Source organism: Podarcis pityusensis (assembly GCF_964106645.2).
Source record: "Podarcis pityusensis genome assembly, chromosome: 3".
NCBI classification, from domain to species: Eukaryota; Metazoa; Chordata; class Lepidosauria; order Squamata; family Lacertidae; genus Podarcis; species Podarcis pityusensis.
The window spans coordinates 1,505,767-1,519,150 of NC_138026.1; the positions used below are offsets into that span (position 1 = coordinate 1,505,767).

The 13,384-nt window shown below is 49.8% G+C and overlaps 1 protein-coding gene across 8 annotated transcripts in view; it reads right to left on the bottom strand.

Annotated features, from left to right (window-relative positions):
• Positions 1 to 3,152: 3,152 nt before the first annotated feature.
• Positions 3,153 to 13,384, bottom strand: part of RUNX2 (RUNX family transcription factor 2) — a gene marked incomplete at its 5' end in the record, with an annotated part of 232,070 nt that continues 221,838 nt past the window's right edge. For all 8 annotated transcript variants that reach the window (XM_080997414.1, XM_080997416.1, XM_080997411.1 and 5 more), the window contains one exon: positions 3,153 to 4,072. In XM_080997414.1, coding sequence (XP_080853540.1) covers positions 3,366 to 4,072 — 707 coding nt within the window. In that variant the 3' untranslated portion in view covers positions 3,153 to 3,365. The remainder of the gene's footprint in view (positions 4,073 to 13,384) is intronic.

Here is a 13,384-nt window from a genome sequence, read left to right on the forward strand (position 1 = left end):
AAACTTTAGTTCTACAGTTTTATGCTTTTGTTGTTATTGGTTTTTTGCCCTTTTCTTTTAAATGCCATGTTAACTCTTATTTTCTTACACAAATGACTTTTTGCTGTTAAACTGCACGCTGTGCCTTGTAGGTTCTGATTCTGCCCTCTTACTCCCTGGAGAGTTAAGGAGTTCTTCTGACTCTTTTAAAATATGGGAATAGTGAGGCATCATCAATGGGCTGTTGGAATAAAAATGGAATGATGCTGGTAGATGGAGTTCTTGTTTTGAAAAAAAACAAACAGTTTTTGGCCATGTGCACTGGGAGCAAGAACAGGAAGCTGAAGCAGTAACTCCGCCCCACGCTCGGTTCAGGGTTGTCTCTACAATCTCAGGATTGTAAGGGGGGGGGGTCCTCTTGGCCATTACTATTAAATTTAGAATAGGCACTTGCAATACAGTGTTGCTACTAGATCTGGCAGGGGGAGCAAAAACTGATGTGGAAATGTGGAGAAGTAAACTTTATACTGGAAAAATGAGAAACCAAATGAGAGATTCATCCATCCCTAATCCTGACAAATGTAAATTTGTAAAATTTAAATGTTACATACTAATTTTAACAGGCTCTTTGTGTGTTCATTTATCATTCCTTTTCATTTGAAAAATAAAAGAAATATTCATTCTGAGATCCTTCTGCTGCTTGAGGCTCTTCCTGTGATCCGCTTCCCAATTAAATTAAAAAGAAAACAAAGCACAGCAATATTTGATTGGCCAGCCTGTTCACACAGGGGCTTCTGGGAACGCCACCCATGTTCAGGGCCGGCCTTATCATGAGGTGGCCTGTGGCGGCTGCCTCAGGCGGTAGGATTCTGCTGGAGTCCAGAGGTGACATGTCCTGTCGCCACACCCGCTGCTGAAGACGCAGCTTGGGAGATGCTGCTCAGGTGGATGGCTTGGGGGTGAACTGGTCACCAAGGCACCCTCCAAAATGGTGCCGAAGCCTCTGCCAAGGCCCGTTGGCTCCTGATGAAGTGCCCATTGGTGGCCCACCGGCCTTGCCACCATTTTGGAGGGGCCTCAGCAGCCATTTCCTTGCCAAACCACAGCGGTGAAATAGGACAAGCCATGCCTGCCCATGGCCTGCGCATTTTATGCTGACCATGAGAGGTTGGGGGAGCCAAGTAAAAGTGACAATGATCAGCTGTGTGTGGTTATGGGGCTGGCTGAGACCTGCTTGGGCTCCCTGCTGCTGCACCACCAGCTGAAACCTCAAAGGCCACACTGGGGAGGGAAGCGAAGGGTTGTGCTCAACCAAGTTATACTCCATCGCAGCAGACTCATTAAAGTTAATGAACCTAAGTTAGTAATGTGCCTTAATTTCTGTGGCTCTGCTCTGAGTTAATTCATGCGAGGGGTGGGGGAGAAATTTGGTTAAGTACACTAGTAGAAGCAAAGCTACCAGATCCACACTTTCTGAAGCCATACAGGAATTGAAAGACAGCCATCCTTTGAAATGTGTCCACCTCTGAAATTTACAGCACAATTCCAAAACCAAGCAATGTATACCCCCAAAAAAAGTACACTTGGAGGTGAAATGTACATTAAAATGCATATTTATGTGAAAATAACATCACGAGTTCTAATAGGGGAAACTGGTTAGCAGAAATGTGCATATTAGACAAAATTGCATGGAAGCATGTGTTCCTTAGGATACACTCAGATGCTGATGGATTTTTATGGGGACTTAAAAAAAAAACCCTCAAACGAATATGGAAATGTGGAGACTAGAAAACTGAGAAACAGAGAAAAACTGAAGTTGACAGATTTTTCCCAGGTTTTATTCTCTGGGAAAAGCTGCTTTTCACAAAACTGGGTTTACTACCCATTCATTAGAAGGACGCGGGTGGCGCTGTGGTTTAAACCACAGAGCCTAGGACTTGCCAATCAGAAGGTCGGCGGTTCGAATCCCCGCGACTGGGTGCGCTCCCGTTGCTCGGTCCCTGCTCCTGCCAACCTAGTAGTTCTAAAGCACGTCAAAGTGCAAGTAGATAAATAGGTACCGCTCTGGCGGGAAGGTAAACAGCGTTTCCATGCGTTGCTCTCGTTCGCCAGAGGTGGCTTAGTCATGCTGGCTCCCTCAGCCAATAAAACAAGATGAGCGCCACAACCCCAGAGTCGGTCACGACTGGACCTAATGACCAGGGGTCCCTTTACCTTTTTTAGCCATTCATAAATTCCTCTGTTAAGATTCCTGTATGTTTATGTTCCTATATGGCAGAACATCAAGTGTACCTTGGTGAACTTAGACATGGTGCTGCCTCCCTTTTAGCCTCATGCCACTGTAACTTTTAGCAAATATGTAACCCCATGGAAAAAGCACTCCAGTTTATTTTGGGTCCCCACCAAGCCATTTGGACAAACTGAGCAGTGTTATAATTTAGGATTAGAAGATACTGTAAAGATACTTTCAACATGACTACATAATGTTGTCCATAAATTTCAGCCAGTATCTCTTCTTCAATGGGGTTGTTTCACGACAGACCGCTACACCTTTGCAGCATCTGTGCTACTGACTCACAAAAACCAAAAATTAATCTGTTTGAGTTGTGCAACTCAGAGTGGGTCTCCTGGACTCAAAGTTTTTAAGCAGTTTGAGGTAAAGTTGGTTCTGAGGTCCCTCCAGGATGAGGGACCCTGAAGCTTAAGCTTCATTTGTTTAATAGTAGAGCCACCCTTGACTGTGATTTATTTATTTATTATGTATTTTCCAATTTCCCTGTTTACACAACATATTTCACCATCCAACATAATTTCTATACCGACTTCCCAACCTAACCTTCCATGGCATTCTTGGTAGTCCTAGCTAAGCTGCATATCAGTTTATTAATCCACCCTGCTGTTCTTTTTGTTGTCCCACCTTGTAGCACCCTTGACTGTGATTGCAGAGAAAACTTTCTATATGCATGAGTCTCCTTCACTGGATTGGAATTTACATCATCACCTTTTCTTGTGGACAAGTAACAACCCACCCCACCCCCGCAAAAAACAAAAAAACCACTCCTAGAGGAGTCCAATTAAGCTAGTGGGGCATGTTCAATCTGAACAAACTCTTCATAGTGAATGCTTTGGCTTTTTGCTTTTGTAAAGATGGAAAGAAAGAGAAATACTACAACTTACAGATACAGACTTTATAGATGTTGATACAGTTTTCACATCTGCATTCCAACAGAAGTAAGAAAAGAAGTTGAGGAAGCAAGGACATCAGCATGACCATTACATTTCTAATGGCATCTCTTTCAAACTCTCCCACACGTATATTATTTGCTTTCCCAATAAAAGTATGTGGCAGACTCTGTCCACGGAAAGGACCTGGAAGTGTTCCTCTCTTACAAACCTGGCGTATTGGTAGACTCCTGCTGGGATGCTAAGGCTGAGGTTAGCCGGCTAAGAGCCCTTGCAATGACAGAAAGGTGGTTGTTCATGGTCTTCAGCTCTGCCAGGATGTCCCCTAGAGTTGCAGGTGCCTGCTCAGAAGGTGGGGGAATGGCCGGGAATGACGGTGGAGGTGAGAAAACGGATTCAGGAGGCTGCTGCTTGATGAACCCTGCCTGGACACTTCCTCCTTCGCTAAGGGTAGGCAGATAGGTGCTTCCACTCCTCTTCACATGCTCCGTCTCTGTGGGTGGCTGCTCTTCCTCCTTCCCCCGCTTTGTGCTGGTCATCACTGAAGCGAGGTATGGAAGCCAGTCAATAAGGTGAGGAGCAGGGCTGGGTGAAATGGCTGCCCCCGCAGGGGAGCAAAGGCTCGGTTGCAGAGCTGAAGCAGAGGCAGCTGGTGTTGCAGTGTAAGAAAGCCCAGGATTTGCGGAGGAGGTGGAAGCAGAGGTTGGGTTCAGCGTGGCAGAAGCTGTTGTTCGCAGTGGCATTTCAGGATTCAGGGCCATGGTGCAGGTGGACAGTGGTGGTGAGAACATGGAGGCCTCGCAGCCATAGGGAGGGGATGGTGAGGGAGGAGCTGTGAGAGTTGCAGGATCTTCAGAAGATGATGGTGAGGCAGTGGCAGAGGGGGTTTCAGGGGTGCAAGGTTCTGAGTCTGCAAGAGAAACAACAATAACCATGCAAGAAAAACAATAATGACCATGCAGTATAAACAGAGGTGGGGAGGGATGCCACTGGCTGGATGGAAATAGAAAATCTGAGGTGTATGTTCCTAATATCCTAGCCTATCTCTTTCTAGTTCCATTCCCCTTCCCTTAAATGTGCTCCCCTTGCTAAATTCCTTGTTGCTAAAAAGGACTGCAGCAGCTTATCAGAACTAGGAATAGATGTGCAAGTCTATATATGGTCTGTTTCAGTTTTGCATGTTTCCATTCTATCCCATTTCTGCATTAATATAAGTTATTAAAATAAATTATGTATTTTATCTCAGTGTCTGCAATTTAAAACACGTTTTATTTTAAAATGCTAATTTTATGTTGTTGTTGTTTTTACTTTTTAGAGTCAATAACCAAATTCTAAAATGTGTACAAAATTGAAAGGATAATTATGTTCTGATCCATAGTAAGGTGTGACTTAAAAATTGTACCTATCCCTAGGACAAAATTCAGCAGGTGTGAGGCTCTCCCTCACCTCTGCGCTCATTAAATGCTGATTAGAAAGTTGAACATCACACCTTTATGTAGAGAGCAACGAAAAGTAGAGGGTGCCACTGTGAGGGGACGTGGTGTGACCATAATGAAGAAATCCTGCACTTTTGAATTTGTCATTACTCTACTGTGTAAAGTGAATACTGCATAAGGAAAGCACATAGCCCCAAGGAATCCTTACCTCACATTTTCAAATATAACCCCACTAGTTTCTAGCTATGCAAAACCCTGCTTGCTTAGGATTCAGCTTCACTGACCTTTCCTTGTTTTGTGCCCCATCTATGGTTTGGAACATGGTGGTTGAAATATAGAAATTTTACTATTTCTCTTCCTTTGCATATTCTTTTTCAAGGTCTGGCATTGCTGTGAGCACCATTAATCCATCGCACAAGGAAGGGGATAAGCTGGACTTGCTTGGGCCAGGCCAGGCCATCAGCTTCCATTTGACCAGTCCAACCATTCTGGGCACAGGGAATATGCAGAAGTGTCCAGTCCAAATTGGCAAAAGGTGGATAAAGGGTAGAAATCAAAAGAAAAAAGAGAGCAAGGGGCAGAATTGAGAAGAAGAGGAAGGATGAGCCACTTAAAAATAATAACTGATTTAACGAAGCTGTAATTTGAAGAATGATAGGAACAGCAACAACAAGCCTCTTATCCTGAAAGGGTTAATTTGTTGTGTGCTGTTCTCAGCTTATCCTGATAGGTTGAAAAGCTGGTCCTTTGCACTCCAGACCAGCACAGAGGCAGGAATCCCAGTTCCAACAAAGGCATAGTGAAATATACTCAGAGTCGCAAAGTGATTTCATGCTCTTTATTCAGCTCATAGTGGTGAGGAGGAATGAATAGATGTCCCCTCACAGTATCTGCTTTATATACATTATTTACACAATGGGCTGCACATGATTGGCTAATTCTGGAATTCTACTGTAAGCCAATCAGGTTGTGGATTCACTTCTATCTGGAGCAGGATTGGGTGGTTCCTGCCAACCAATCATACTGCTGCATTGTTCTAGGACCAATCAGACTGCTGCATTCTGAATCCTATTGTTCTAGGACCAATCAGACTGCTGCCTTTTGGATCCTATTGTTCTAGGACCAATCAGACTGCTACAGTTTGGATCCTATTCAACTCAGTACATAACACCCCTCCCCTCTAAGTTCCAGTCCTGCCCGGGAGGTCGCATTCATAGTCCTCAAGGTATGCCGGCGGCCTACGTGTGCGTTGTGGCCTGGGGTGTTCCCTGGTCCGGGCTCCGGGTTCTGGCTCGTGTTCCAAGGATGCTGGCTGTGATGCGGCTGTTTGGTCTGGTGCAACCGGCTCGCTCAGTCGTGGTTCTGGTTCCGGTGTCCTTTCGGCCTCACGGGTCCTCTCTGTATTTACTGATTCTGCCTCTCCTGCTGGCCCCTCCTGCTCTATGGGCCTCACTGCCCCGCTGTTCCCTTGGGACTCCTCTGACCTGTCCTCCTCCTGGTTTTCTCCCGGGAATCGTCGCCGTATCTGGTCGCAGTGGCGGCGCCAGCATTGCCCCCCATCCGTTAGCACCTCGTACGACACGGGGCCAGTGACCCTGGTGATTGTGGCGGGTACCCATGCTGGGCCTGCCCCAAAATTCTTTGCGTACACTGGGTCCTGGGCCTCGAAGGTCCGGGGGTTCCTGCCTTCCCCCACCACTACCTCATCCTGAGCTCTATCGGGGTGAAGGCGGTCCAATCTGATTGCAAGGCGCCGACCCATTAGTAGTTCAGCGGGGCTCCGGCCAGTCGTTGAGCTGGGGGTGCTGTGCTGTGCTAGAAGGAATGTGGCAAGGCGGTACTCCCAGTCCCCTTGCGTCATGCGGCGAAGGGTGTCCTTGGTGGTCCGCACCATGCGTTCTGCTTGGCCATTGGTGGCAGGGTGGAACGGCGCCGAACGGATGTGGCGGATGGCGTTCTGCGCTGTGAAGGTTTGGAATTCTCCTGACGTAAATGCAGTCCCGTTGTCTGAGACGAGAGTGTCAGGGAGCCCGTGGGTTGCAAACAGCCTGCGTAGTACCCGGATGGCTGCGGACGTGGAAGTGGACGGTACCAGTGCGACTTCCAGCCATTTGGTGTAGGAGTCCACCACTATGAAGAATGTTTTCCCCTGAAAGGGGCCAGCGAAATCCACATGCAGGCGTGACCATGGTGCTCGGGCGGACTCCCAGGACTGGACTGGGGCCCTTGGGGGATCTGGGCGGGATTCTTGGCAGGCCTGGCAGTGTTTGACCCAGGCCTCTATCTCTCCATCGATCCCCGGCCACCACACATAACTCCTGGCAAGGGCCTTCATTCTTACTACCCCTGGATGTGTCTCGTGTAGGGCTGTGAGGACCCTTTTGCAGAGGGGCTGGGGAACAACGACTCTGCTTCCCCATAACAGGCACCCCTTGTGGGCCGACAGTTCATGTTTGCGGGTTGTGTAGCCGGCGAATTCTGGCCCGGGGCTGCTGCTGGGCCATCCCCTCCACACCCAGTCCAGGACCCGGGAGATGACCCTATCTTTCTTGGAATGGTGTGCAACTTCTTGTGCCTGAATGGGGCGGTCGGGAAGCAGCTCCAGGCTCATAACCTCTTGTGCAGGTGCTGGGTCAGGGCCTGTTTCCGGTAGTGGTAGCCTGCTGAGGGCGTCCGCATGGCCCATCGCCTTCCCAGGTCGGTGAATCAGTGCATACTGGTAGCTGGCAAGGAAAATTGACCACCTGAGGACGCGAGGAGACAGCACTTGGGGGGTCTGCTTTTCGGGGGCAAACAAGCCAAGCAACGGCTTGTGGTCAGTCACCACGGTGAAGGGCCGCCCGTACAAGAAATCATGGAATTTTTTTACTCCCTTTACGATTGCCAGACCCTCCTTGTCGATTTGCGAGTAGTTCCGCTCGGTTGTGTTGAGTGTCTGGGAAAAGTACGCCACCGGTACCTCTCTTCCATCCGGGAGTTGGTGCCCCAGGACAGCTCCAATGCCATAGGGTGAGGCGTCGCATGCTAGCACCACCGGCAGCCTCTCGTCGAAGTGTGCCAAGACCGAGTTTGAGACAAGCAAGTCCTTGACTGCCTGGAATGCGGCCTCCTGGCACTGGCCCCACACCCAAGGGGCCCGCTTGTCCAGGAGTCTGTGTAGGGGCTCCGCTACCGCCGCCTTGTGGGGAAGGAAGGAATGGTAAAAGTTCAATAGTCCCAAGAAGGCCTGAAGTTCAGTCTTGCTCTTGGGCGCTGGGGCATCACAAATGGCCCGTACCTTGTCCCCAGTCGGGTGGACCCCTTCTGCGTCCACCATAAATCCCAGAAAGTCCACCTGAGGCACTCCTAGTAGACATTTTTCCCGCTTCACCTTGAGACCCGCCGTCTGGAAACGGTGCAGAACGGTGCGGAGGCGGTCCTCAAACTCCTCTGGTGTGGGGCCGGCAATCAACACATCATCGAAGAAGGGGGTGACGCCAGGAATCCCTTTAAGGAGAGAGTCCATTATATTCTGGAATATGCCTGGTGCCACGCTGACACCGAATTGCAGCCGCTTTACCCTGAACGCTCCTCTGTGCGTCACAATCGTCTGTGCCTCTGCTGTGGCCTCATCTACTGGCAGCTGTTGATATGCTTGGGCCAAGTCCAGCTTGCCAAAAATTTTCGACCCAGCCAGGGTGGCAAGGACATGGCTGACCACTGGCACTGGGTATGCGTGGGCCGTGAGGGCCTTGTTTATGGTACATTTGTAGTCTGCGCAGATGCGGACCGAACCATTAGGCTTGACGGGTGTGACGATTGGGGTTTCCCAGGGAGCATTAGGCACCGGCTCCAGCACTCCTTGCTCTACGAGTCGGTCCAATTCCTCGTCTATACGGGGTTTCAAGGCGAACGGGACCCGGCGGGCCTTGAGCCTGACCGGTCGTACTGCGGGGTCAAGCTGTAGCGCAATGGGGGGGCCCGTATACTGTCCCAATTTCCCATCGAAAACCCCTGGAAATTCCTTGCATATGGCGTCCACGTCCACTTGTAAGCTAGTGTGGTTCACCCCGGTGACAGCTAGCCCCAGTGGTCCAAACCATGCCAATCCCAGTAAGCTAATGTAGGGGCCCTTGACCACAAGCAAGTCCAGTTGCCGCGTCCGCCCTCGGTATTGCACCCTGAAGGTCCCCACCCCCATTGTGGGGACCTTACGTTTCTGGAAGTCCCGGAGGGTGAATGGGGCCGGCCTGAGTTTGGGACCCCCAGTGGGACACAGTTTCCTTAAGGTCCTTGCCGAGATTATGGATAGAGTTGAACCCGTGTCAAGCTCCATGCGGCATGGGGCCCCCTCTATCTGTACCTCTACATAAATTTTCTCTACGTTGGGGTGGGGCAACTGGTATACCTGGAAGTCCGTGAGCTCCGTCGAGTTGCCTTGGTGCGTTGGGCCCCGGGACCTGGGGCTCTTGGATTGGTCATCTGATGCCTGGTGTCGGGTGGGCCGAGCCCGACACACCCGGGCGATGTGTCCCGATTTTCTGCACTGCCTGCACTCTGCGTTGCGGAAACGGCAGGTCCTCCTCTCGTGACTCTCCCCGCAGCTTGCGCAGTTCCCTCCTTCTCGTCGAGGCAGCTGTGGTCTGTGCGCTGCTTGAGTGCGCTGCTGTACTCGGTGCACCTCCTCCCTGTCGGATCCTGAGTCGTCGGTGAGGTCTTCATGGTGGACCCTCGGTTGGGATGGCAGGCTCGGCCGTGCCTCTTGGGTCGACCTCTCGGCAGCTTCTGCTGCCAGGGCCTCCTCCAGAGCGACCTGGAACGTTAGGTCCTTCTTAGCGTAGAGGCGCCGTTGCAGCTTCTCATCCTTCAGGCCACCGACGAGGCGGTCACGAAGCATGTTCTCCAGCTCTGAGAAGTTGCAGAACCGGGCGGCTTGGCGGAGAGAGGTCACAAACCCAGTTATGGTTTCCCCAGGGGCTTGCCGCTTTGCGTAGAAGGCATTTCGACGAGCCACCACTGAGGGCTGCGGCGAAAAGTGCCCCTTCAGCTGTTCCATTATTGTTTTGTATGGAACAGTAGCGACGTCTTCAGGCGCAAGGAGAGCCCGGGCGATTTCAAACGTCTCCTCTCCGCAGACGCTGAAGAATATCGCCCTCTTCTTGGCGTCTTCTTCGTCGGTGACCCCTTTGGCTTCTAGGAGGAAGGTGAAACGGGAGGCGTACGCTTCCCAGTCTCCAGATGCTGGGTTGAATGGCGAGAAGCTGCTGTTGGCTGCCATTCTGAGTTCCTTGTGCCCCGGAGCTGAAGCCTGGATACACGGTGCGAGGCAGCGGTGCGGCAGTTGGCGGTGCTGCGGTGCTGTGTGTGGCAGTCAGCTCAGCGGGATCCCACCTTCGTCGCCAGTGAAATATACTCAGAGTCGCAAAGTGATTTCATGCTCTTTATTCAGCTCATAGTGGTGAGGAGGAATGAATAGATGTCCCCTCACAGTATCTGCTTTATATACATTATTTACACAATGGGCTGCACATGATTGGCTAATTCTGGAATTCTACTGTAAGCCAATCAGGTTGTGGATTCACTTCTATCTGGAGCAGGATTGGGTGGTTCCTGCCAACCAATCATACTGCTGCATTGTTCTAGGACCAATCAGACTGCTGCATTCTGAATCCTATTGTTCTAGGACCAATCAGACTGCTGCCTTTTGGATCCTATTGTTCTAGGACCAATCAGACTGCTACAGTTTGGATCCTATTCAACTCAGTACATAACACATAGTGAACCACACACTATTGGATTTCGTTCATCCATCACTAAAAGCAGCCTTCTGCCTGAATTTTAACTCTTGATCTGTTGGGAGTTAATGTTTTGGTCTGCCTGCTTTCATTGCATCATTAATTTTATCTAGCCTGAAGTCAAATCACCTACAGCTGTAGTCTGTGCATATCCACGAATGAGCTCTGGCAGAAAGAGGCCCTTGCATAAAATGTTGGGAGTTGGGACGTACTGTGGACTTGCCATCTTGACAGTAGCAATGCACAAATTCAGAAATAGAGGTTTTTTCGTTATCGTTGCTCATTGCTATTACAATGCAATAATTTTGGAACACACACACAAAAATACGTACATTAATTTGCATATCTTACTGTATGGTTAGGAAGAATCATCAAACAAATGCAGTGTTACCTTTTTGTACCTGCAAGCATTAAATTTAGTAACTGTGCTCACTCTGCAAAGCTTACTACACACAAAGTAGGAGATGCTCACAGACAGGTGTTTTATGCTTCTTCTTCTTAAGTTCAAAGCTCAATGTCACTGTTATAAAAACTGTGATGACAGCTAATAGGAAACTGTTGGCCCGAGAGAAATAAGCAAAGAGTATCATCTATTTTCAGCAACCCTTCCGCTGATAGCAGGTTAAAGTCTGCCCCCTTTCTATCTGCTGAAGACCCCTCTGCAACTGTAGGTACCACTGTGAACTGCAAAGGGGGTAGCAGAGGTCCAGGTAGAGGGTCCCCCAGTCATGTCCAGTCAAAGGGGCAGGTTCTGCAGACATAGTAGACGGTGACTGCTGCAGAGAAGCCATATAGGAAGCTATGTTCTTTTTCTATGCTACTAGCAGCAAAGTCCAGTAGAAACCCATCACGGTGACACTGTTACCCTTTCGGGTGAGAGACATCGCCCTGCAGCTGGGGGCTCTTCAGCGTATCCTGCCACTTTCCCCGGGAGAAACCTGTTGTTTACTACTGAATCAGAACAAATGTCAGTAGAGCTTTTGGACCTGTGCTTTCTAGGTGGCAGTTGTAGATGAGCCCTGAGTCTTGATGAAGCATTATTCCTAGTGAGCCCTTGTGAAAGGACTGCTATCAGTTGTTAAACTATTTTTTATTTTTAATTTTTAAAGGTTTCTCCAAAAGCCACTGTGGCTGCTCCACTTGTCCAGGTAAGCCCCCCCACCCACCAAAAAAACTCCTCAACATCCCCCCCCATCCCTGCCCCTCCCCCAACTATGGTGGACAAGTGATCCTGATTCAGCCAAAGCTAGTGTACCAGATTGTCAGGGAACTGCCATCGGTTCAGGAGGGAGAGAGCAAAAGCCGAAAGGATTATAGAGAGCCTCCAGGGATCGTGGGAAGCAGCTCCTCTTCAACGGAGGAGAGTGAACACGCCTCCAGTGGAGAGGAGGTGCAGGAGTCAGAAGTGGCCAGGCGGTCCCAGGAGAAGCGGGGAGGAAAGGGGTCTTCCGCTGCACACGCCCTCCTTACGCAGAAAGCATCCATGCAGAGAGGGGAGGCGCAGACTGGGGGTCAAGAAGCTGCTTTGCTGGAGAAAGTTTAGGAACCGCCCACTCACGGATTTTGCCAGCGAGGAGAGTGGAGCTCCAGACAGATAAGGTTTATTTTGGCAGAGCGTGTTCTCATTAAAGGAGAGCACGTGTTGCGGATGGGGCCGAGCAAAGCACCCCATAGTTGCCAGGCAGGATAGAACGAAGGGGCTTAGATCAGATTGGTGGTATGTGTTACTGGGGTAAATTTGATGTTGCCAATTTAGGGGTGGGAACAGAGGTTATTTAAACAAGGCTCACAGCATGTTCCTTTCTCTTTCGCTGTGGGCACCGGATCACCCGCCCGCCCTCCCTTGATTGGGCTTGTGCTTGTGCTTTGACCTTGCTATGCCTGTCATGGGGTCGTCCGCATTGGTGGGGGGCCTGGTAGGAATTTTTCCTTTTGGCTGATTAGTGTGTGCCAATTGGTTTTTGCCTACTGCGTAGCAAATCGTCACAACTTGTAAGGTTGGTGGTTAGGCATTGGTTTAAATTGGTTGGTGGAGGGGTATGGCTTGGCTGTGCCTGCCCCTCCAATGCTGCTGCTGCACGGGAATTCCGTTAAAGGAATTCAGGGGCTTACCATCTTCTCATCCAAACCCCTGGAATCGGGTGGGGGTCGCGTAAGCTCCAGGGAGCATGCGGGGAGAAGCTGAGGGTCTGTGTCGCAGCTCCAGTTGTCCCTGATCTTGTTCCTCCACACTGGCTCTCGCTGGAATCCGGGAGTCAGTGCTGTCCCCCAAGGTGGGGGGACAGCTAGTCATAACCAATGCCTAAGCAACCACTCACAATTTGTATTTTAATAAAGTTGTGGCCAAAATTATGCCAAAAACCTTAAACAAAAATTATGTGTGATGTGTGAGTTATTGGGGTAGGGGTGTTTTGGGGACCTCAGCACGCAACAAGAACAAGGCTTCACAGCCAAGCAGGGAGATATTTGCCTGCTTGCTCTCGAACAACCCCTTGGAAACATAACACAGATGAAGCTGACAAAAGTAATTTCTAATCATAAAGGTCACTTGGGTCTCTGATGACAAAGATGCATCTAGGAGTCCCCCCAGGTTATGCACTTCCTCCCTTAGTGGAACTGCAACCCCATCCAGAACAGGCAATTGGTCTCTCTTCTGGATATGGCAATCCTGTACACACAGAATGTCTATCTTCCCAGGGTTCAAATTTGGTTTATTGGCCCTCATCCAGTCCACCACAGCATTAAGGCTTGCACAGCCTCTCCCAGTTCCATCGTTCTGGAAATACTGAGCTACGTGTCATTAGCATACTGATGGCAGCATGCTGCAAAACTTCTAATGACTGCTCCCAGTAGCTCCATACAGATATTAAGTACCACCACTGTGAAGAAATGGTTAGAGGGTTGGACCTGGGAAATCAAGGTTCAAGTCCTTACCCTGCAGAGCCCCATAGCACAGGTGATGGGGGTCGAAGAGAACTCCCTCCAGACTTGACCATGCAGATAGGAAAGGAG